Raw genomic sequence first — 24,160 nt, 5'->3', positions numbered from 1 at the left:
TATTTGTCAAACATTTTCTCTCTCAAAGCATCATTCAACTCAAAACAGAATCTGATACTTGTTCTGTTTTTGGAAAAAAAGAAAAGATTCTTGCTGCCATTTGTTTTTGCTGGTTTTGGAATGTACTTACATAGACCAGAAGGCAAAGGGAAACAAACTTTTTAACTTTTATCCTCCATTTCCTTCATTTGAGTAGTTTCTTACCTCAGATTGTTTTTATCCAGTTTGCAAGTATTTAGACTTTTCAGAGTAGTTTGCTTAATATTGTTCTATAAAAGGTATTACATTGGCTATTTGTGAGTGGTTTTTGGTCTAGGTTGTTGATAGCGAGCTATAGCACCGCTACTTAGCGTAGCAGCACGGTTACACTATTGGCCTACGAAACACTATTGATGATAGTGGTCATAGCGTCGGCTAATAGCGCTTTTGTAGCGGTGCTATGGAAGCGCAATAGCCGTGCCTTTGCATATTGATGGCTGCTATTCTTTTATAGTTCTCCTTTGCTTCTTCATTGTTTGCCTCTGCTGCGTCGTTTTCTTTTGATTCTTAATTTTTTTTGCCTCTTCTTTTTATTCTGTTTCAGTCATACAACCATTATCATGTTTGCCTTTTTATGTTTCTCTCTTGATAACCATTAAAAATCGAACTTTTTGTGAGCACCCTTCAACATGAGGAATAACACGACTTAAAAAGCATTAGTGTTAGAAAAACAACCAATATAGAAGATTAAAAATAAACAAAAATAAAAAAACAATGAACTCGATTGATCTTTGTTAATGTAATTCGACCAATGATGCCTATCTTCGCAACTAAATCGTAACTATAGTTTCCTTTGATTTATGTCATATTAATTAATTAGGATTCTAGTGTTACAAGTCATATATATAGTATTAGGGTTCAATTTACCTAAATCATAATCCCTAATTACCCTCAAACAGTTATCTCTACCCATAATCATCTAAACCATATGATCTATACTCAAAATCTCATAATAATCTCAACAATATGAGTTATACTCAACAATCTTCACCTCGGTGAATATCATAGCCATATGAAGACTTGTTGCATGACTATTCATCCTGGGAACTGGGGAAGTACATCTCCTACTTAACATTAAGAAACATGTATTAAATTTAAGTAATGTTTGAACTTGTCATCGGTGATTGTCTTGGTCAACATATCAGCGGCATTCTCTAAAGTATGAATTTTTTCAAGTAATATCTATCATGATGCAAGTAAATATTTGATCTTGCGAAACCAGTCATCTATATGCTTGGTATTGGCTTGATACATCTTATTGTTTCCTAAATAAATGAAACTCTAATTATCATAACGCAATCGAACTCCACCTTGCTTAACACCCAATTCTTTCACCAGTCCTGTAAGCCATAAGGCTTCTTTGACAACTTCACTTGATGCCCTGTATTCTACTTCAGTTGTCAACATGACCACTATGAATTGAACTGAGAATTTCCATCAAGTAGGTCCTTTTGCTAAAGTAAAGATATACCATGTGGTAGACCACCTATCATCCATATCTCCAACATAACATTAATCAACATATCCTACAACTCCGGTATCACCCTATTCACTGCTAAAAATGATACCATAACTCATAATACCCTTTAAGTACTTGAAAATCCACTTGACTTCTTTCCAATGACGTTTTTCTAGTTTGGACATAAACTTACAAACTAGACTTACAACTTGTATCAAATCTAGTCTAGTAGAGATCATAACATGCATTAAAAAACCAACATCATTGTAAAAGCCCTTTGACATATACTCAAAGTTTGTATCTGTCTTTAGACACTGATCCAATGAAAGCTTCAAGTGATTTGCCAATGGAGTACTCATAGTCTTCAAATTACTCATATCAAACTTGTCTAACACCTTTTCAACATATCTTTTCTGAGATATTCATAATTTTCTAGGACTTATATCCTTGTAAATTTTCACATTGTAGTGTTTTATTTTTGGATGCCCTAAGTCAGGGCGCCCTTGCCCAGGAGGCGCGTCGCTCGGGCGAAACCCGGAGACCCGCCAAGAGAAAATTCTTATGTGCGAGCCAAGAAATAAGGAGTCTCCGCTTACTTTTGAAATACATGTGGTCAACAAATTCCCCAGAGAAGAAGGGAACGACTGATGCCAATAAGGGTGACTCAAACTCTAGGTCATAAAGATCTCTATAAATACCCCTCATCTCAAGGAGACCGGGCAAACCTCAAGTTATACACATTCTTAACACCCTAAAGGGCACAAAAATCACTATCGTCTTAACATACAACCACTAGTGATTGTACATTTTCTACCAAGCCTTACTCGTCATCAATAGGGCCTCTCACCGGGGGCCCCCACTGTGGGACCCCAAATAAAACTAACCTGGGCACACATTCTTCTATCACCATCACCCTTCTTAATGTTACCCTTCGCTCCTACATTCATCCACTATCAACTATGGTCAATAGGAGAACTTCATCCCTTATGCCAGAACCCAGAAGGTACCAGCGGTAAAAGTGATGTCGATGCCTCGGTGAAGATGCGTGTTGCCATGACAAATTACGCCGCCATAACCAGACGTTAGAAGAAGATGTCCACAACATCATACAACACCAACAAGATCCCAACCTCCTAAAGGAAATAAAATTGTTGGACCCCTAACCACTCTCATGCGAGACATGGGGGACACCTGTCTCTGAAGGTTTCAAACCTCATTCCTCAGCCAAGTTTGATGGGTGCACCGATCCCTACGAACACGTTGCCTCCATCAATACATAAATGACCATCATATGAGCTCCTGACTCTTTGAAGTGAAAACTGCTATTTGACACCTTTAGAGAGGCCGCCCTCAAATGGTTTATGGGTTTGACCCGTACATCTATCAACAGTTACCAGGAACTGGTAAAGAAGTCGGTGCATAATTTGGCCACCAGCCACCACAGAAAGATATCCACTACCAATTTATTTAATATACGCCAGGGTTCGTCAGAATCGCTGAGGGACTATCTCGCCCTCTTCAACGAGGCCATCATCAGGGTCGTCCCACCAAACCAAAAAAATGTTTGTGGGGGCGTTCCAAAACTGACTTATGGTGGGACACTGACAGGACTGCAAGTGCATGAGTTTGTCGATTTTAGTATACAAGATATCGAATCCCGCAGAGACCAATTGACAAGTATCATTCTCTACTACTACGCTGTTTATCTACGGTGTTGCGAATTGATTTTGTTCGCGGAAAAAATGTTTATAATATAACATGAGACCAGAACGAGATTCTCGTTGACGGTTGGTACTCACAAAATCATATTTTATAATTATAATGAGAAAATATTTTTTTAAAAAAATGATTCAATTAAAGGTACCGTCCGCTTTCGCCGTTACAATAACAAATTTTAAACTTGTAATCCAATCGTCCGATTTTGCGTGTACGAGTCACAGTTACAACTTCGAAATCCCGTTTGGAAAATAATAAGTTTTTACTTGAATAGTTATTTTTAATAAAAAATTAAGGTATTGTCCGCTTTCGCGTGCCCGGTACTAAATTTTAAACATATAACATCCGCTTCTGCGTGTCCGCTTATAGTTTAAAATACTGTTTCGAAAATCAAAATTTTTTAAATTAATTAAAAAATGCTTTCACTGTATTTTAAAATCAATTTATGAATTTTCTACAGTTAGATATTGTTTTCATTCTTTCGAATTAAAATTGGTATTCCAGTGTTTTAAATGGCAAACACATAAATTTCATACTTGAAAATAATTCTTGTTACAATTGCTAATTATACAATTTATTAGAGTACCGTCAGTATGACGATTCTCGTATTTCGAGCTCGGGTGATTTAAGCTGACATGTTAAAAACGGTAAAAATAAAGCATGTAAAACATCAAATAAAGCATACAAAACAATAGTAGTAAAAGAAAAACAATAAAATATAGAACATGTATAACAATAACTTTGAATTTAAGAAACTGTTCCAAATAGATACTTTAATTATGGTACACATATGAAATATGAGTTAATACTCAACAACTCGTAATAATCTTAACAATATGAGCTATACTCAACAATCTATAATCATCTCAAGAATATGAACCATACTCAACAATCTCCAACTTGATGAATATCAAACTCATATGAAGACTTCCCGCAATTAGAGAAGTACATCTCCTGCTTAACATTGAGAAACATGTAACAAGTTCAAACAATGCCTAAACTTGTCACTGATGATTGGCTTGGTCAATATATTAGTTGCATTCTCCAAAGTATGAAGTGGCGAGGAATGGACAACGGCGATCTTATATCTATATCGAGACATTGAGTTCAGAAGCATTTGTGTGATAAGTCAAGAGGCTAGACAATGCAAATTTACATTGGAGCAATTTTATTAGTGTATACCGCGAGCTAATGTATTTTCCGTTTGTATCTAAGGATCTATTTATAACTTACTTTAGTAAAGGGTGTAGCTAATTTCCTCTGCGTAGGCGGGAGGCACTCTCACTTTTCTAAAAAATATTTAAAATTATACTAGGTGGTTATCGAAGAAGCTAAATCCTACCAAAGAACTCGGATTTTCAGCAAAAGGGCATTAGATATTATGATCAAAAGATACTGGGATATCACTCCAATTAACAAAGAAGAATAGCTCCAACTTATAACTCAAAGAGGGAAAAGTTGATTGATCTCGTTCAGGTACAAAAACCTGATAAGAGACTTACTCTCCAACAAAAGCAATGGCCGAGAACAACAAGACCTCCACGAGGGGTGCTTTAACCCAAGGCCTCCACTGAGGGGCATTTTAACCTAAGACCTCCACCGAGGGCGCTTTAATCCAAAACCTCCACCAGAGACGCTTTAATCCAATATCTCCACCGGGGACGCTTTAACCCAGTACCTCCACTAAGGGCGTTTAACCCAAGACCTCCACTAGGGGTGATTTGACCCAACACCTCCATCGGCCCAAGAACTCCACCGGGGGCTCTGTAACCCAAGAGATATGAGGGGTGGTTATCAATATATGCAGGGTATGCATCAAGCATGAGGATTTTTAAAATAAGAGATATGAGGATTAAATATTAAACATTAGATTTGATTAATGGTGTTGATAAGTCACATGTAAGCACAGACAATAAATGTTCATCAAAACCATTTATCAAATTGAATAGTTAGCATTTAATCATCTTATCTTTTATTTTAAAAATCTTCCTACTTGATGTATGTGTGTGTAGTACAGACCTACGTTAATAAACGATGAAATTTATAGATTTTTCAAGTTAATTGATTTTAAAATATAATATAGACTTTATAAATAAAGAGAAAATATAAATGAAAAACATATTTAAGAAAACAATGCACACGTCTTTTTATAAATAAAGAAAAGGATACTTCCTTTAATCTTATATATAAAAACGTTGATTTTTTAGACTTATCGAATAATCAATTTATTTTAAATATATTGATTACTCAATAAATATAAAAAAATAATTTTTTTAATATAAATAAGACAAGAGAGAGTATAAGATAAGTAAAAATTTTAAAAATATATATAAAAATTAATATAAAATATCTTATATATATATATATATATATATATATATATATATATATATATATATATATATATATATATATATATATATATATATATATATAAACAGAAAGATTAAAAGAATTTTGTATAACCTTAAATTATCTTATAAAAAATTATATTATAATTACTTTTCAATCAATTTAGTCTATAATATTACAAAATCAATATAAAATATAGAAATAAATATAAAATATTTCTATGCTCTATATATAAATAAAAAGATTTAAAACATTGTATAAGCATAATTTATCTTATGGAAATAATATATTATAATTATTTCCCAATTAAGTTATAGTCTATAATATTATTTTATAAAGTTAATTAATTGAATTTAAAAATACTACATTAAATATTTTTTTCTGTCACATTTGTTAATCTGAAAATATAATCCTCAATATGTAAAAATTATTATTAATTAAGATAAAATGTAACCTTTTCTTCAAAGGAAAATATGAAAGATAAAATGTAACTTAAGAAAACAAAATATATAAAATAATATTAAATCCTAAAATTTGAAGTTTCTTCTAGGTTAAGTTTCCTAGCTTTATCTTAAAAAATATTATCCCATTTTTCATATATGATAAACTATTTACAATAACTTCTTAATTAAGTTATACATAATCTTCTTTTACAAAATCAATAGTACGAATTTAGTGTATTTCAACAAATACTACTTTCTTTATATTTTTCATAATTTTTAAAATCTGGCCTCCTTATTTCTGAGTCAAAAGAAATAAATTTTTCACTTCAAAATTCTAAACAAATAAGATAAATAATATTAAAAAAAAATCCAATTGATATAAAATTCAAATATTTTAAATTACTTTTAAATTAAGCTTCTTAGCTTTATATTAAAAATAAAAATAAAATATTTTATACAATTAATTTAATTATGTAGAAAAATTATTTAATAGTAACTTTCATGTGTTGAATTTTAAAAATTCCAATAAATGTTTGTTTTTAGTTTTTTATTTGCAATTTTTTTATTCTACTTTTTCTAAATTGAAAAATGAGATCCTTGTTTAAAAACTATAAACATTTAAATTAAATAATATTAAAAAATTATTTAAATTTATAAAAAATTCAAATGTTTTAAGTTTTCAGAAAAATTATTTAAATTTATAAAAAAGGAAAAAAATAATTTTAAAAATACTTTATGATGATGTCTTACTTTTTATAGAAAGTATTTTAAAATAACTTTCAATTTAGTTTTCAGAAAAACAGTATTCACTAAAGTTAAGGAAAAAAATTCTTATAAATTCAATGCTTTGCAACAATGATTTTTTGATTCAATCTCATATATCAATTTGATTGCTACTTAAAACTGTAGTTTGAAATCAAAACTCGCCGGCAGAATTTAAATGGAGAAACGTGTGGATCTAATTTCGCCAGATGAGAAGGTAAATATAAGAAGCCAATTACATATACCTGACGATCTTTTCTTCTCTATTTTATCCAAACTGCCTATTAAATCTTTAAAGCGATTTGGTTGTATATGCAAATCATGGTCCCTCTTGTTTGATAATTCTTGTTTCATGAGTATGTATCACAACAACTTTTTAACAAAAGATCATTCTTATTACGACGATACATCTCTCTTGCTACATCAAACTAATACTCCATGGGATGGTTATCTTTACGACGATACATTTGAGTTGTATTATATATTTGGAAAAACACGTGAGAATATGGTTCAAGTTGATTGGCCAAATGTCAAATTAAATAGTGTATTTATGAATAGAGAGTATGATTCAGCTGGTTTTAATATTTTAGGTTCTGGCAGTGTTAATGGAATTTTTTGTCTAATTTGTGTACGTGAACACAATATTATTTTGTGGAACCCATCCACTAAAGAATTTAAGATCATCCCTGAAAATCTTTTTCGATTTGGACCCAGTTGGTTTGTTTGGAATTTCCATCGTGGATTTGGTTATGATTGTGTTCGAAATGATTATAAAGTAATGTGCTATGGACAAGTTATAGAAGATACCGATGGTGATGGTGATGGTGATGGTGATGGTGATGGTGATGGTGATGGTGATGTTGATGTTGATGTGCAGCCAAGAGAAGATATATCTTATAAGTCATATATATGGGAGATATATAGTTTAAAAAGCAACTCTTGGAAAATATTTGATGTTAATATGAAGTATAGAAATATGAATTCTGAACAAGTCTATGTATGTGGACTCAGTCACTGGTTATGTGAATCTCAAACATATAATGAAACATATTTGTTGTCATTTGATTGGAGCAATGAAGTTTTTCTTACAACAAATGTACCGTCAGATATAGATGGTAATTTTGAAGAATATCAAGTGCGGAGACATTTAGTGCTATTAAATGGATCTATTGCTTTCATATCAAATCATAAAGACTCGGCTACTTTTCACATTACGGTATTGGGTGAGCTCGGTATAGAGAAATCATGGACTAAACTCTTCGTTCTAGGACCTTTGCCTTGCCTTGACCATCCAATAGGTGCTGGAAAAAATAGTTATATGTTGTTTAGAAAATTTGATGGTGGACTAGTTTGGTTGGATTTAAACACTCAGATAATTGAGGACCTTGGTATTATAGCAAATAGACTTTCTTGTAAGATAATAATTCATAAAGAAAACCTTCTACCTTTAGAAAGAATAGACATTTAATTTTTCTTCCATAATATTTGAGATTTTATCTTGTATTCAAAGTGGTATTTTAGTAGTAGATTTCTGTTGTAGAGAAGAATGACAATAAAATTATATGATTTCACTTTTGTTTAATGAAAAACCTTTCTTATTTTACTGTTCCACCCGCCCTAACATTACTCTCTCTTTGAAATTATTTATTTCTCTAATGTGTGATGGAAGAGGGATCAAATTACACCTGAAGAGTTACACCACAAGTTACATTCGTTCGATAATTTTATTTTAAATATATATATTTTTAAAATCAACAGTTTGATTGAAATATACTATCATATAGATCATATCTATAAAGTTTGAGATTAATATATAATAATTTACTATGTAATTGAATTATATCAAAATTTATATTATATGAAAATTCATTTTAACGTTAATATTCAGATATCTTAGTGGTATAGTAATAACTATTTGTAAAATGCTTGACCAGAGAATAATAGACTAAAATAAATCATTTTCATTAATAATTTGATTTTGTTAGAAAATGTAGTGAAAATGAAATTTCAAGATTCTTAAAAAATAGATTTAAGCTTTTACCGAATTGGCTTTTTATTTTGCTTTATGCTAATTGATTAAAGAAGCATGATAATTGACATGTTGCCGCTATAAATGAAAAAGTAGGAAAATATGATACATGTGTTTTATAGTTGAAATTATTATAGGCAACCTTATTATTCAATTGCAAGAGGCTGATCACACAGTTGAAACGTGGGCTCCGAATCATATGGCAGTAGCAACTCTAACTTAGCACTAAGACTTAACTCCATGGAAATAGTTTTTCTACAAGCTCAAACACCGACAGAATCCACATTGAAAGATCAACTGATGTGAAAGTTCTCAACACAAATATGAATTGTGACCCTAGACATGGAATAAGTGTTGGAAGTTTAGAAAAGTATTCGAATGAAGAAGACAAATAACAGTTCAAAATGTGAATTGTGGAAGTGTTGGAAGTTTAGGAAAGTATACATATGATGAAGAAGTTGTTGAACATGTTCTAATCAAGAATTGCACTGTGACAAATATTGATAATGATGTGAGGATCAAGACTTGCCTAGTGCTCAAGGAACTTGTCCTATTACTAGCATGCATTTTGAAGATATTTCTATGATTAATGTACTAAACCCAGTGGTAGTTGCCCTTGGAATCAACGTTCAAAAGAGGTATATTTCATCAAATGCAAAGCCTATTCTTTACATGAATGGTACCTAATTGCAAATCTTTAGCAGCAGTAGCAGCTTAGAGCATTCGGTGGACAGTGTTCTGCATTCTAAATTTCTATTTTCCTAAGTCCATAGATACACAAGCCATGCTTGCAAAAAGTGATTATGAGGACTATTTCAAGTCCCTAGTTAAATAAATAGAATGTTTTCAAGTACAAACATACTCCTTTTATCTAATTACTCTCAAAATATTGAAATGCTAAAATCGAATGAAAATCTTAATTGCAACTGTCACACAGCTTTCAAAACCTGTTATAAATATAATGAAGGACAGAACAGCACTACCAAAATGTATAACAATCCATCCTTAATAATACAACCTTCCAAATTTTAAATACTCCTAAACTACAAAAAGCATTCAAGATAAACTGTATATCAATCCATCCTTGCTAATACAACCTTCCAAAATTTAAATACTCCTAAACTACAAAGAGCATTGAAGCTCATTATATAGTAAAAAGAAACAAAATATCCATCTTAAGGGTCCGAGTCGACATTGCATTATATCAGGCCCCGGATTGAGGTTGGTTCCTGCTGTATTTCTCGTATCTTCGAGAGACACCTTCGTGAGCTAAGGTGTCCCATAACTACAAAATAGTTAGATATTAGTATCAATTTCAAAGAGGGAACTATTTAGAATACCAAAGTTAAAGGTCATCTTTTCTTTTCACTTACTTCTATTTTTCCCTTTGAGCCTCCTATTGCCAACAAGAATGGATTGTCCTCTGCAAAAGAGATAGAAAAGACAGACCCCTAACAAACACCAGAAAAAAGGAGAGCGAGAAAACTCGTCAGTGCCAATTCAACAAGACACAGGATGAATCATCAAATATTTTACGGGCTTACAGCTTTTGGTTCTTTGGTTGCGACACAAGATGGTTGGTTGTTGGACAAATCCCATAGTTTTACCTGTGACAAACAATGGAAGTAAACTTAGATGAATACCAATCTGCAGCGCACGGTATGCAGGAAAACAACAAATTTGACATCACTATTACCGTTTTATCCGTGGATCCGGTAGCAAGAAGCTGCATATGGTCATGTCAACAAGGAAGGGTCAAATTAAAGTAAATAATAAGACGGTAATATCACCAAAGTTTTGAAGATACATACATTAGGTGCTGACATATTATAGGCTAGTGAGGTAACAGATTTGTCGTGTGCATGAAGTGTAAAAGTAGCACTCTGCTCAGATGTGGCATTGGACATGGCATTCCGGACATCATAACACTTGATTGTACCATCTTCAAGACTCACCTAACAGGACAATTAAACCATGATTAGTGAACATTCATCTAACAGAAAAAGAATTGGTTAATAAATTTTAAAAAAATAACATAAGTGGAAGTTAGTATAATATCTTTATCAGAAAAGGGAAAAGAAGCTAGTTTGTTTAATTTATCAGATATGTAAAGTAAAATTAGTTCACAAGGGACAGAAATAATCATAACGCACCGCAAAAAGGTTCTCAGCGTGTGGATCCCATGCCAAGCTCTCTACATCAGCACCGACTGACCACGTACAGCCTGAATGCGACGGATTCCTTACATCCTTCTGCAAGTTTAATATAACTAAAACCATTCAATAGCTGAAATTTTAAACTAAAAATAACACTTTTGAAGTTTCATCTTATTCACTTGAAAACAGAAATGTATTTTTTAGCATTTGGATATGCAAACAAAGAGTAAAGTATAATAGGTAATCAGTACTAAATATAAAAGTCAATTAACAAGGAAACATAGGATCATTACCAAGGTAACTGTATGATCAAATGAGCCACTAAGAAGAACATGTTGTCTATGATGATTCCAAGCAACTGCTTGAACCTGTGAGGATAGTTGAAAGGCATCAAGGAAAACATTGACTCAAACCATTTGAATTATTCAACGACCGGAATTTATAGAATATGTCCCATCTTTAGCCTTATCAACGATATGCATTGTAAATTGATTCTTACCTTGTCAGTGTGATGCTCCATTGTAAGAGTACACTTTCCAGCGACGACGTCCCAAATTTTTACGCTCTTGTCAGCACTAGCACTTGCAAGTAGATTTCTGTAATTTTTAAGAATATTTGTCAAACTCTAGGTTTCAGGAAAGAGAGATAAAAAATTGTAAATAAAATCATTATGTTCCCAAAAAGCAGAGAGCAGAGAAAATAAAGCAGAATCCAAATCTAACAAACCTGAACTCCTTGTTCCAAGCAAGACCAAGTACTGAGCTAGTGTGACTGTCCTCTCTGTATTTTATTGATTTCTTTTACGAAACAACTTGCAGAATCAGTTCAAGAGATTCATATGATAGCTTGAAATCAAATTTTAATAAAAAGAAATGGCTAATATATTTGTTTTAAATCTAAAAGGATTAAATGCAATATTAATGAGAGGAGGTTTCCATTAGTTGTGAGTAAATCAAGCTTAGAAGGCTTCTGTTGGCACATGCATGGTATAAGAAACTATAATCAAACTACATTAAAAAATGTGGGAAGTTGGCAAATAGAAGCTTTGATCCTCATATGCATATGACATCTCTATCTTAAGTTCCATATAATGCTATTCACAATCTAAAAGTTGTTATAAAATCCATAAATCACTAAAATATAGATAGATAGACGGGCAACAGAATTTAAATTTTCACACAGCAGACCATACAAACAGAATATCATATGTGACTTAATAATTTTGTCACAATTTAGTAACCAGCAAATCCAAAACAAAAGAGGTAACCAAATAATTTTATGCTGATTGATTAACACAATGTTTAACAAACCTTTTTCCCATTTTTCCCCGTTTTGCTTGACTCTATGCCACCCAACGCCACACATGGTTCTACCTCATCAATCTGAGAACAAAAAAAAATTACAACATATTTTGCACCCAAAAAAAACTCCATTTAAGCTTAGGAGGTTTTGGATAGTGCAGCAACATTTATACACTTACAACATCAAGATCCCAAATTTCTATGGATGGTCCCATTGAACCAACAGCCAAGAAGTTTCCTGTTATCATAACGAAACAATTTTAAGATAGTAAGATAATGTAAAGGTTGAATCTTAAACATAAATTGCAATAACCTAGAAAGACCGAATAGCCAAAAACATTACAAACCATCTATCTACACATATGAAGCAAAAAACTCATAGGGTTTGAACCTTTTTCTCCTCCTTTAAGGGGACAATCCAGCCAAGCCGTGCAGAGTGGAAATTCCGGAATAATGATATCATGGTGAATATACAAGTTCATATCACGGGTATTGGCATCTTCAAGTATCCAAACCTGCCAGAGCCAACAAGCGTGTGATAAATCTAAAAAGTAAAAGTAAAAATAAGACCTAAAAGCGTGTGATAACAAATTAGTCCTACAAGTGTTTTTTAACAAGTTAATTCTCTTAGTATGTATGTTTACATTGTTAACCTTTTAAACACATTCCTCGCAAAAAAAAAAAACAAAAATGTTCAATATTTACACTACATGATGGGAGTTAAGTTGTTAGTTCATCATAATGTACAAACAAGATGTCCAGAAATTAAGTCCCGTAATCGGTCTAAATGTTCTAAAACTATGTCTACATTCATCAAGACACTTATATCCTTTGAAATTTTGGTAACAAATTAAGGCACCAATCGTAAAGGTTGAGAATGTACATGTAGGATGGACTAAACATATTGCTCTAGTCACATAATGTATATAATGTACAACTAACTTACTTCGAGGAAATTGACATCGTCTTCGGTACGTGCGCATACAACAACAGAATCAGTTGGATTAATAACCATGTCTTCAAGATCTTCAGAATCATACTCTTCCTAAACAACATATAAATGATACAAAATCAGTAAACAGATCAAATTAGCCTAAAAAAACATTAAAATATTTGAATTCATCTCACTTTCTTATCTTTGATATATGGATCCATTTCATTACTCTGATAATAAAGATCTGAACTGAACAACTCAAAACCTAACATCAAAAAAAAAAAAAAAACATAAATAATTAGGTTTGTGAATTAATGGAAAAACATAGATAGATAGATAAAAGGACACCTTTGTCATCTTCTTCATCATAGGTTTCCATGTTGAGCTCTTGCAAGGCGAGGGTAATTTCGTCAGTATTTTCCTTGGATGGTTTAGCAATTGCATCAGCTACTGTTAAAGCGTGTGCGACTTCATCGTTGTTTTTGTCAGTGTCTTCTTCCATATCATTCTCTTCATCCACACTGCAATAATATACATAACAGAATGTTGATGTCAATAATAATTAAGGGTTGATTATTGATGGTGGATGAAAAGGAACGAACTCATGCGTGTTGGAGATGATTTTTTCGATTTCCTCTTTGGAAGGAAGCTCGGCGAAAACAGGTTCGGCTTTGAAGACTCCTTTGGGAATCCATGAAATTGCGGCGATCATGGCTCTCTCGTTCTACGGCCAAACCGAAACAGAGGAGTGAAAGCTAGCGGTGGCTGGCGGCGGAAAACCAACAGTGTGACCAACAACAAATGAAGCTAAACCCTTTTTTTGATTAATATTTCATTATTTATGAAAAAAAATACAAATTTCATTTTTATAAATATATAAATATAAATTTGTATTTCTTTATGGAAATTTCTTAATACAACTTTGTAGGGATGAAATAAACCTCTTAATACATCTTCGAACACATCTAAAATTAATTTCTAATGAATTTCAGAAATATATCTCTGAAACCACCTTGTTTACACATTATTATTATTTAAACGTTGGATTAAAACATTAAGTGGTATTGTCTTATATGCATATCCGAAAATATTGTTGTTATATCAACCTGCTGCATGATCACCCCTACCGCTATTTCATTCTCTTCATTTTTTCCTATAATCAAAACATACCACAAAACTTCAACCATTTTCAATCATCTTTTCGTCTCTAAACCAAATTTCAAATGTTTTATCATATCAAATAGAGCATAGAAAGCTGCAATTTAAGGTAAAATTTTCTCGTTTCATCTCTCATTTCCTTGCATTGTTCCAGAGTTTTGGATGAAAAAATAGCGTCATTTCAAATATGCATGTGCGAAACGCGCCTACTATATTTTGGATGTGCATATCTAAAACTTGCCATGTTACAGAAACACAATTTAACAGATTTTTTGTTTTTGCCTGTTTTAAATATGGTGCATCCCGACATGTTTCCCAAAGCTGTTGTAAGAGTTTCAGACAAGGTGAATGACGATGTTAAGCCGGATGAGGTGAAGGACGGCGTTAAAACGATTGATGTCGAGATAGATGTTTGGCAACAATTTATAAATGATCAAATTTTTAGTGCTCGTCAACATATGCTTGAATGGGTCCGAATGATAGCTAGCAAACCCGAGTTTGGCATTGTGATTGGAAGGTTCGACAATGGTATTAATAGAAGGCAAGCATTTGTAACGATGAGATGTGAGAGAAGTGAAAAATATGTTCCAAAAAATCGGAAGTTAAAACATGATGACACCAGATCGAGAAAATGTGAGTGTCCGTTTAAATTGCGCAGATAATGTAGGGTGGATGATATCTGGTGGTTTAATATCATTTATGGTATACATAACCATGCGTTGGACACCAAACTACAAGGTCATCCAATTGTATGTCAGCTTAAGCTGGAGGAGAAGGAAATTATTTCGGAAATGTCAATAATCAAAGTTGCACCGAGAAACAAACTTGTCAATTTGAAACAGAAAAGACCTCCAAAACAATCTTCATTTAAAAAAAAAGGGTTACTTCAGATATGTCTATCCGAAACCCCCTATTTTTGTAAAAATGGTGAATTCGGAGGTAATAATTGAACATGCCCTGGTAGCAGGACAAGAATTCTTGGGTCTGAATTGCTCCAAATCTTCTATAAATTGGGTCTTTAAACCATTTTTTCAACATCACACACCACAAACAGAGATGAGCCAAACATATCATCACCTTGCTTTTGTCTACTTCAGTGGTGAGATGTCGCCACGTCAATTTAGGTTATCCGAGGACACGCATCTCGCCAAACTGATTACCATACTGAATTCACTCCTACAATATCCAGAAAATCAAAAGGTGGTCAAGCTCGAGTATCGTTCACCCTCACTTAACATTGAAGGAAAGATAAAGTTCACCCAATTTGCACTGAAAACGAATGACAATTTAAAGGTTATGTGGGGTACTTTTCTCCGATACTTTACTAAGGGTCCGATTGAAGTCGATGCGAAACTTCAAATATCATAAAAAAAATGTTATCAAAATGTTGCAACGTCTTCAACTACCCATTTATAATAAAATATAATAATTTTTTGTTTCGCTATCTATGTAATTTCGACTATCTATGTTAAATTTATGTTTCAAAATTTTTGCTTCTGTTAGATAGTCAATGTTATTTTTAATATGTGTCTATAAGCTACTATTTAATTCTTTTAGATATGCATTAAAAAATTAAAATGTTATAAATTTAAAAAATGCAGGAAGCCTAAGAACCCATAAAAGTGCATTAAGAAAATATCCCTTTTTATATCAGATATGAAAACGTTGGGCCTCTAAGCAGCCCAATTTCCCGATCCAATCCAAACCTCCTAAAACCTCTTCTTCATCCCGCGCAGTGTCTTTCCTCTCCAGTCTCCACTCCGTCACAATCACCGTCACCGTGAGTCCTCGTTCTCCCTCTCTCACACTCTCGTCGTTTTCTCTGCTTCATTTTGTTCTCTCATTACCTTTATCTATTCATGTATGCAACAAGTTCCTACACAAGTTCATTAGTTTAGTTAGTTAAACTTCGATTTAGATCACTGTTCAATCAATTTGTTCATAATTTTCATAATCTCAGCTAAATAATTAGTATTAATGGTTCTATAATGCTTCAATTAGTTCTTTCAAGTCTCTGTAGTTAATTTTTTCTTACTCGTTCTGTTTTAGGGATTGTTTTGCGAAATACAGTTGAAATTGAAATTTCAATGTTCAAGACGCAGTGTGTTGTCGTTGCGTTGAACTGTTTTTTATGATGGAATGTGGTGTGGGAGGTATATTTGATTCTCGCGTTGTGCATAGTTACAAGAAAAGAAGGGTTTCCGCTTGTTGCATTACTCCGTCGAACGAGGTCATGAAGGAAACTGAGAGTTTATTGCCGATTCTGAACTCTGTTGGTTACTATACTGAACCGTCTTTGAAGGAATTAGCGAAACAGGAAGTTGTTTGCCCGGGTTATTGCAGCGGTGTTCCTGATTTTACTGTTGGGAGGTTTGGTTATGGATATATTAGGTATTGTGATAAAACGGATGTAAGAGGGTTGTGTTTAGATGAAATTGTGAAGTTTTATAGGCATGAGGTTGTAGTTTATGAGGATGAAAATGATAAGCCTGTAGTTGGTAAGGGTCTTAACAAAGCAGCTGAAGTTGTTTTGGTGGTAGATAGTGGGAAGTTGAAGTCTAAAGAGTGTCGGAACGATGTTCTGGTGAAAAAATTGAAAGAGATTACAGAGAGACAAGGTGCGAAGTTTGTTTCCTTTGATCCTGTGAGTTGTGAGTGGAAATTTATAGTTGAACATTTCAGTAGATTTGGGTTTGATGAAGATGATGAAGAGGATGCTGTTATGGATGACGCGGAGACACGTAATGTTGAGAAAGAATTGCCGGTAAATGTCGATGAGATTGAGCTTTCTCATTCACTTCCTTCTCATCTTAGACTTGACCCTGATAAAATGAGAGAGATGAGGTTATTGATGTTTCCTGACGAAGAAGAGATGGAGGACGTGAGTCGGAAATTATCTTTTGGTAAGGAGCATGTGAGGCCTTTAAAAAGTTCTGCTCAGGCAGTGACCAATAGATCTACTCCGCAAGCTGTTCGAAATACTCCATTTCCATTACTTGAGTATAATAAGCAAGGGAATCTTGATTCAAATTCTCCAGGATCCATTTTGATGGTTCAGCAACATAAGGGCATGCCTCTGAGGACAGTAAAATCACAGGGGTTCAAGCTGGACCTCAAGCATGAAACTCCGGTATCTGGAAACTATGCTCACAATATAGTTGATGCTGGTCTATTTATGGGTAAATCATTTCGAGTTGGGTGGGGACCAAATGGCGTTCTGTTACACTCTGGTGCACCTGTAGGTAGTGGTGGTAATCAAAATCTATTGTCTTCTGTTGTCACTTTGGAGAAAGTTGCTTTTGACAATTTAGTCAGGGATGAAAATAAAAAAGTGAGTGAAGAACTTGTTGACCATGCCTTGGTTTCTCCACTAAATTTCCACAAAGGAATAAACCATGTGGCAAAAGAGGTTGACTTTGGTCCCTACAAGTTAACACTTCAAAAACTTGAAGCTGATCGTACGGACCTGTCAGAGATTTCTCATCAATACTGTGATATTATTGAGAGGCAATTGAGTGTTCCTGGCTTACCTTCCTTGAATCGATTATGTTTGACACACCAAGTAATGACCTGGGAGTTAATGCGTGTTCTTTTTTCTGAGAGAGAACAGAAGGGCCGAGTAGAATCTTTGGGCGCTGACAATGAGGAAGATATGATGCAGGATGTAAAGGAAGTTGATAAAGATGTTGACCAAGAAGCACTCCCTCTTATGAGAAGAGCAGAGTTCAGTTATTGGTTACGAGAGAGTGTCTCCTATCATGTCCAAAACCAAATAAGCTCTCTTGATGAGTCTAACTATTTGCAGCATATTTTTACACTTCTGACTGGGCGGCAATTGGATGAAGCAGTGCAGTTGGCTGTGTCCAAAGGAGATGTGAGGTTGGCCTGTTTGTTAAGTCAGGCTGGTGGTTCTACTCTGAACCGCTCTGATGTTGCAAAGCAACTTGATATTTGGAGGAATAAAGGGCTTGATTTTAATTTCATTGAAAAAGATAGATTGAGACTTTATGAACTGCTCGCAGGAAATATTCATGATGCATTGTACGATATTCAAATTGACTGGAGGAGATTCTTAGGATTATTAATGTGGTACCAATTATCTCCTGACACTTCATTACCAGCTGCTTTTGAGACTTATAAACAATTTCTTGATGGGGGAGCGGCTCCATATCCTGTTCCACTGTTTATTGATGAAGGAACATCAGAGGAGGTTGTCAGTTGGAAATCAGAGAAACACTTTGACATTTCATTTTATCTCATGCTTCTTCATGCTAATGAAGAGACAGAATTCAGCTTTCTGAGGGCCATGTTCAGTGCCTTTTCGTCAACCCCTGATCCGCTTGATTATCATATGATCTGGCACCAACGTGAAGTTTTGGAAGCAGTGGGTGTCATCAATTCTAATGATCTTCATATTCTAGACATGGGATTTGTGTCTCAGCTATTGTGCTTAGGGAAATGCCACTGGGCAATATATGTGGCCCTTCACCTGCCCCACCGGGAAGATTATCCATATCTTCATGTAAATCTCATTCGGGAAATATTGTTCCAGTACTGTGAAACTTGGAGTTCAGATGAATCTCAGTACCGTTTCATTGAGGATTTAGGCGTTCCCAAGGAATGGATGCATGAGGCTTTGGTATGTGACCTATTTACTTATCCCTTCATATTTTTACAATTATTAAAAAATATTATGACTCGCATAATTTTGTTGCTTTACGTTTACCCTTTTAACTGCCTGTTTGGATAGCTGAGTGGAAGGTTAGTAATTAAACCATGTTTAGGACTTAAGATAGGAGGGCAATATAACACAAGGGAGATCATTTCACCTCAAATACACAAACTTGTCTGCCCCAAATTAGCATAGAGTAGAAGGAAACTCAAAAAGCAACTGAGTTCTGTTCCCAAAGATGGGGAATGGTTGCTTTGCTCCATTCATTCATTCCCTTTCCTTTCGAGTGCATTCCCCTGTGTTCCACTGCATTATATTACAGTGTTGTGTTTAAATGAGGGGAGGAGGGAGATTATAATAGAGGAGATAATTCTCTTTTATTTGGTTCACAAGGGAAGGCGAGAGATTTTAATAAGAGGAAGACTAATTTACTTTTTATACTTCATAAGATTTTAATGAAGAGGAAGACTAATTTACTTTTTATACTTCATAACTTTTTATTTTACATTTTATACAAAAGTATTTTAGTAAATGCATTTAAAATTTTATGAACTCATATCTGTTCTCGTAACAAGCTCTAAATAATTGAACCAATCAAATATGTTTTAAAATAAATGATGTTTGTTACCTTGCTTGAGTGGATTTTTAGAACCAATGAAGTTTTTATTTATTGATGGAAAATAAAAAGCTTATAATTCATGGGTGACTGAATGATCAATTTCTGACTAAAACTGCATTAATCTGTTGTCCTCCTGTGGGGTTCTTCATTGATTAATATGATGTGCAAATGCTTGCAGCTTATGTTTCCGATTTCTTTCAATGAGAAACTTTTAATTATTTGAATGATTTTCTTGTTGTGGTGCAGGCAATATATTATAATTATTATGGAGATCTCACAAGAGCCCTTGAGGAATTTCTACAGTGTGCTAATTGGCAGAAAGCTCATACCATTTTTATTACCTCTGTTGCTCATAAGTTGTTCTTGCAAGGTAATGCGTTTGAATGTATATTGCTTGGTAAAAGAAACACCTAATGTTTGTAGGTTTTATTGCGTACATTTTGGTAATTTTTAAGGTGCTACGGTTGAGTCTTTTAACCTAACAATTTTCCAGATATTTCATTACCACTGGTCTTTATTTTTCTGGAAATTGCCATGAAACAAAATCATCTTATGCACCACAGAAAATTGCCATGAAACAAAATCATCTTACGCACCACAGAAAATTGCCAAAAGATAATATAGTTAAAACTAGTAAAATCTCCCTCGTCTTTTTCCCTGCATCGTCAGAATTTTACATATTTTTATTTGATCTTTCTTTTCAATGGTTGGAAAATAATTGCTAGAATTTTCCTTAAGTCCAGATAAGTGCAACAGTGCATCATAGTTATAAGTTATAACTTCTTTAATATACTGTGCAGCTAAACACACTGAGATCTGGAGGATAGCAACTTCCATGGAGGACTATAAATCTGAAATTGAAAACTGGGAGTTGGGAGCTGGGATTTATATTTCATTTTATCTAATGAGAAACTCACTTCAGGGAGATACAAATGCCATGACTGAATTGGTATGGACAATGCTTGTTTCTGTCTTTTATGGTTTCAATTGTTTGTAGTTGATTGTGAAGTGTAACTAAAATTTGAACAAGTTTGAACCTGAAACATGAAAGCGCTAGAATTTATTTTTCTGTTTAATTGATTGAAGTCACAATTTCTTGTTTCAGGATTCTCTTTCAAGTAAAAATGCTGCATGTCAGGAATTTGTCAGTCAGTTAAATGAATCTTTGGCTGTTTGGGGTAACAGATTACCTGCTGATGCAAGGTATATATACATCCTTTGCCGTGAAAACCTTTTGTCTAGTATATTTATTGCTATATTCACATTTACTACTTATTTTTCAGAGTGGCGTATTCAAAAATGGCTAGCGAAATATGTGATTTGCTGTTAGCTGCTGTTGGTGACGGTGCCACTTGTGACGAGCAGTTTAGTTGCTTTGACACCGCTTTCAGTGCTCCCATCCCCGAAGACCTACGTTCCGGTCACTTGCAGGATGCAGTGTATCTGTTTACCCGCTTTTTGTCGGAGATTGCAACTTAATTCTACAATCTGCCATTTACTGTTGGATTCTAAAGTAAAATCAGAATAGAAGCTCAATGTGTGTTAGCAAGGCAGGATCCGGATCTGCATATATGATCAATGAAATTTGTGTGTATTTTTTTATATTGGTTTTGCATGTTACGTATGATATGCCACTAAATGTATTTGTAGTAACATGTTCATTAATTCTGCTTGTGTACCAACTGATTAAAAACGCAAACGCATTTTGTCGAGAAACATTTTTGCTAGTGCTGGTGGCAATTCATTACTTATATTGCAAATACCAAATTTGGAATGAGAATTTGATATCTAATGGGTGAAATTCCTGCGCTGTTATCAATAGCATATCTTGTTCTAGACAAATTGAAAGCATATGTAATATTTTACATTAGAAAATAGATACCAAATTACATTGAAAGCATAGTGTTAGGATCACTCATTTTAACTCATGTTAAGGTTCTCTACTTTAGATGAAATTCATATCGGTTCCACTATTTTAAAAATGGGTTCAACATAAAATTAGTGTTTCTAACACTTCTCATTTATATATAGGACAATTTCAATGAATTCTCATTCACACTTCTTAAATATAACGCAAACTACCATTATGCTTATTGGGATATAATATTGTGATTATGCATTCTTTAATTTTGAGTGTGATGGTATACCACTCTTTCAACTTGGTATATTTATATTACTATTTGTTGGACACACATCACTTAATTGAATTGTGAAATAAAGTCAATAAAAAACAAATTTCAAGACTGTAAAATAAAATACTAATGTAATTTTTTTTTTGGAGAAAATGAAATTTAAAATTGATTATTGAAACCCAATACAAAAACACTGGTAATTCAGAGCTCAAAAGAAACAACCAGTATAAAATATTTAAATATTAAAGATTGATTCTCAGACAAATTGAAATAATTTTAATATCTTTTTGTCCCGTTAAACCAGCTTAGTTGACAGCTGTGCAGGTACATCAAAGGCGTGAGTTTGAGCCTATGACATCCCACTTATTCAAATAGGCTGTTTGACAAAAAAATAAAATTAACATCTTTTCTTCTATATTTCATCATCCCAGAGATCATTGAGGCTCGGCTTGGTTGGTCCAGGGATCAAACGATTCTGCTTAATTTGATCAATTTTCTCATGATCCTCCTTTGTCAATGACCAATCAAAGATACTCAAATTTTGGCTCATTCTCTCCTTATCATAGCTCTTTGGAACAAAAGTGATTCCTTGTTCATATAGCCATCTCAGAGAAATTTGTGCAACAGACTTTCCATGAGCATCTGCAATCTGTTTAAGCAAATCATTCTCCATAACCTCATTTGCTCCTCTGCTTGCACCTTTCCTCAATGGTGAAAATGCAGTCAACACTATTCCATTTTCATTGCAAAACTCTCTCAGCTTCTTTTGTTGCCATGCAAGGTTCATCTCCACCTATACATACACAAGCACATTATATAAATACATATTGATAATCAATCCGAGTTTTAATCTAAATTCATGTTTAGTTAATGACTTACTTGATTAACTGCAGGAAGAACAGTGGCAACAGATAGTAGCTTTTGAAGTTTCTTGACAGAGAAGTTACTAACACCAATAGCTTTAGTGAGTCCAAGTTTCAAAGCTTCTTCCAAGGATTCCCACACACCTTTCACATCAAATGGCAATAAATCTGCCACATCAATTGGAAATGAAAACTTTCCAGGCTGAGAACTAAGTGGCCAATGAATCAAATACAAATCCAAGTAATCCAATTGAAGCGTCCTGCACAAAATCAATCAACAAATCGAATAAGTCTAAGTTTCGGCTCTCTTTCGCTCGAGATAATAAAAGTGATTGATTCTAGTTTACTTACTTGAGAGATTTTTGTAGAGCAGGAATAACAAGATGAGGATGATTTTCAGTAACCCAAAGTTTGGAAGTAACAAAAAGCTCTTCTCTAGTAACAAGACCAAGTTGAATAGCTTCACTCAAAGCCTCACCAAGAGCTTGTTCAGAGCCATAAGCAGCAGCAGTATCAAAGTGTCTGTAACCTTGTTTGATGGCTTCAATGATTGCTTCTTTTGTGTCTTTCTTGCATGTGAAGTCAGGTGCTGATCCCATTCCAACAACAGGCATCTTAATCTGACCAGATGTGTTGGTAAGAACCTTTGTTGGAATTTCAACACTGCTCATGTTGTTGTTTTTCTTGTTGTTGGGTTGAGATGGTTTATGTTAAGATTGTTACAGTTTGAACTATGTTTGATGATGTATTAAGCTTTGCTAGTAACTATTATATATAGCTAAAAAATGTTACATTCTTTATAATAAAAGAATTGTCACTAGCATTATTTTATTTGTTTTTTGGAGGGTAGGTGGATTATGATCATTTCTACCACCATTTCATTCTCTGGTGGCATAGTTCAAACTATGCATGTATATTATATATTATACGTAGTAAGTAATACTAAAACATATAAATATTACATAAGAGTACTCATTCAACGAAGCATGTCTATATTATATATAGTAACTTCGACTATTATTTTTGAAAATATAACAGAGTGTTCTGTAAGTACATTTACGGAACACACGGAACACTCTATTTTCAATATCTTCGGTAGATGTAGCTACCAAAGATTTAATGAATTGAATAAATTTCAATTTTTCAAAAATTCACTATATTTTTAACTCTTCCGTAGATACACCTTTGAAAAAGCTAAATTTTAGTAGAAAAAAATGATACTTCTGAAAATACATCTACGAAAACAAGAGGACATTTTTTACAACACTATGGTATGTAAGACACTCATGAGTGAGATAAGAGATTTCCTTTTTTTTCTTTAATATGTATTTTCAATCACTGTCTTTTTAGTTATTAATTTATGAACATACTATATATTCTTAATTGGTAATAACGTGGTATCAAGTATATATATTTAAACTTTAAAAAAAAAAGTATTTTCAATCGCTATCTTTTTTTTCATTAATATGTGGATATATATTATATATTCTTAATTGATAATAAGGTGGACATCAAAGATATTTTT

General features: G+C 33.4%; 4 protein-coding genes across 7 annotated transcripts; 2 read left to right on the top strand and 2 right to left on the bottom strand.

The window, feature by feature from the left end:
• Positions 1-6,949: 6,949 nt before the first annotated feature.
• Positions 6,950-8,317, top strand: LOC131617739 (F-box/kelch-repeat protein At3g06240-like). Its single transcript, XM_058888994.1, has one exon. It carries the CDS (start codon positions 6,950-6,952, stop codon positions 8,237-8,239), a length of 1,290 nt encoding a protein of 429 aa, XP_058744977.1. The 3' UTR covers positions 8,240-8,317.
• A 1,421-nt stretch (positions 8,318-9,738) lies between these two features.
• LOC131615645 (uncharacterized WD repeat-containing protein C17D11.16) lies at positions 9,739-14,008 on the bottom strand. 3 transcript variants are annotated; one of them, XR_009287899.1, is made up of 17 exons: positions 13,794-14,008; positions 13,540-13,712; positions 13,386-13,456; positions 13,204-13,302; positions 12,649-12,772; positions 12,437-12,495; positions 12,267-12,338; positions 11,683-11,753; positions 11,456-11,552; positions 11,250-11,324; positions 10,954-11,052; positions 10,612-10,755; positions 10,497-10,526; positions 10,345-10,407; positions 10,174-10,251; positions 9,898-10,085; positions 9,739-9,818 (listed from the first exon to the last, which is right to left on the bottom strand). XR_009287899.1 is itself a non-coding variant. In XM_058886786.1 (16 exons), exons 1-16 carry the CDS (start codon positions 13,901-13,903, stop codon positions 10,005-10,007), a joined length of 1,446 nt encoding a protein of 481 aa, XP_058742769.1. In that variant the 5' UTR covers positions 13,904-14,008; the 3' UTR covers positions 9,739-10,004. The 3 variants fall into 3 exon arrangements, 2 of the variants coding, with proteins under 2 accessions (XP_058742769.1, XP_058742770.1); XM_058886786.1 differs by having other exon boundaries at positions 9,739-10,085; XM_058886787.1 differs by having other exon boundaries at positions 9,739-10,085; positions 13,800-14,008.
• Positions 14,009-15,976: 1,968 nt separating this feature from the next.
• LOC131615643 (nuclear pore complex protein NUP96) lies at positions 15,977-21,420 on the top strand. Of its 2 annotated transcripts, none has more exons than XM_058886782.1 (6): positions 15,977-16,129; positions 16,399-18,988; positions 19,887-20,010; positions 20,441-20,589; positions 20,746-20,843; positions 20,924-21,420. In XM_058886782.1, the coding sequence occupies exons 2-6, from the start codon at positions 16,481-16,483 to the stop codon at positions 21,117-21,119; spliced, it is 3,075 nt and encodes a 1,024-aa protein (XP_058742765.1). In that variant the 5' UTR covers positions 15,977-16,129; positions 16,399-16,480; the 3' UTR covers positions 21,120-21,420. The 2 variants fall into 2 exon arrangements, with proteins under 2 accessions (XP_058742765.1, XP_058742766.1); XM_058886783.1 differs by having other exon boundaries at positions 16,091-16,210.
• A 474-nt stretch (positions 21,421-21,894) lies between these two features.
• On the bottom strand, positions 21,895-23,393 carry LOC131615644 (NAD(P)H-dependent 6'-deoxychalcone synthase). Its single transcript, XM_058886784.1, has 3 exons — positions 22,987-23,393; positions 22,652-22,895; positions 21,895-22,565 (listed from the first exon to the last, which is right to left on the bottom strand). Exons 1-3 carry the CDS (start codon positions 23,304-23,306, stop codon positions 22,185-22,187), a joined length of 945 nt encoding a protein of 314 aa, XP_058742767.1. The 5' UTR covers positions 23,307-23,393; the 3' UTR covers positions 21,895-22,184.
• Between the last annotated feature and the right edge of the window lie 767 nt (positions 23,394-24,160).

This window comes from Vicia villosa, linkage group LG7 (assembly GCF_029867415.1).
Source record: "Vicia villosa cultivar HV-30 ecotype Madison, WI linkage group LG7, Vvil1.0, whole genome shotgun sequence".
Classification (NCBI taxonomy): domain Eukaryota; kingdom Viridiplantae; phylum Streptophyta; class Magnoliopsida; order Fabales; family Fabaceae; genus Vicia; species Vicia villosa.
The sequence above is the reverse complement of the archived record's forward strand: the minus strand, read 5'-3'. Positions and strand labels throughout refer to the sequence as shown.

Coding starts and splice junctions, on each gene's coding strand:
- LOC131615643 (XM_058886782.1), top strand. CDS start 16,481: ATGATGGAATGTGGTGTGGGAGGTATATTTGATTCTCGCGTTGTGCAT. Junction 20,590..20,745: donor CAAATGCCATGACTGAATTG/GTATGGACAATG, acceptor TTCTTGTTTCAG/GATTCTCTTTCAAGTAAAAA. Junction 20,844..20,923: donor AGATTACCTGCTGATGCAAG/GTATATATACAT, acceptor CTTATTTTTCAG/AGTGGCGTATTCAAAAATGG.
- LOC131615645 (XM_058886786.1), bottom strand. CDS start 13,903: ATGATCGCCGCAATTTCATGGATTCCCAAAGGAGTCTTCAAAGCCGAA. Junction 12,339..12,436: donor AAATTTGGGATCTTGATGTT/GTAAGTGTATAA, acceptor TTTTGTTCTCAG/ATTGATGAGGTAGAACCATG. Junction 11,053..11,249: donor TTGATCATACAGTTACCTTG/GTAATGATCCTA, acceptor TTAAACTTGCAG/AAGGATGTAAGGAATCCGTC.
- LOC131617739 (XM_058888994.1), top strand. CDS start 6,950: ATGGAGAAACGTGTGGATCTAATTTCGCCAGATGAGAAGGTAAATATA.
- LOC131615644 (XM_058886784.1), bottom strand. CDS start 23,306: ATGAGCAGTGTTGAAATTCCAACAAAGGTTCTTACCAACACATCTGGT. Junction 22,896..22,986: donor GCTCTACAAAAATCTCTCAA/GTAAGTAAACTA, acceptor GATTTTGTGCAG/GACGCTTCAATTGGATTACT. Junction 22,566..22,651: donor TTCTTCCTGCAGTTAATCAA/GTAAGTCATTAA, acceptor GTGTATGTATAG/GTGGAGATGAACCTTGCATG.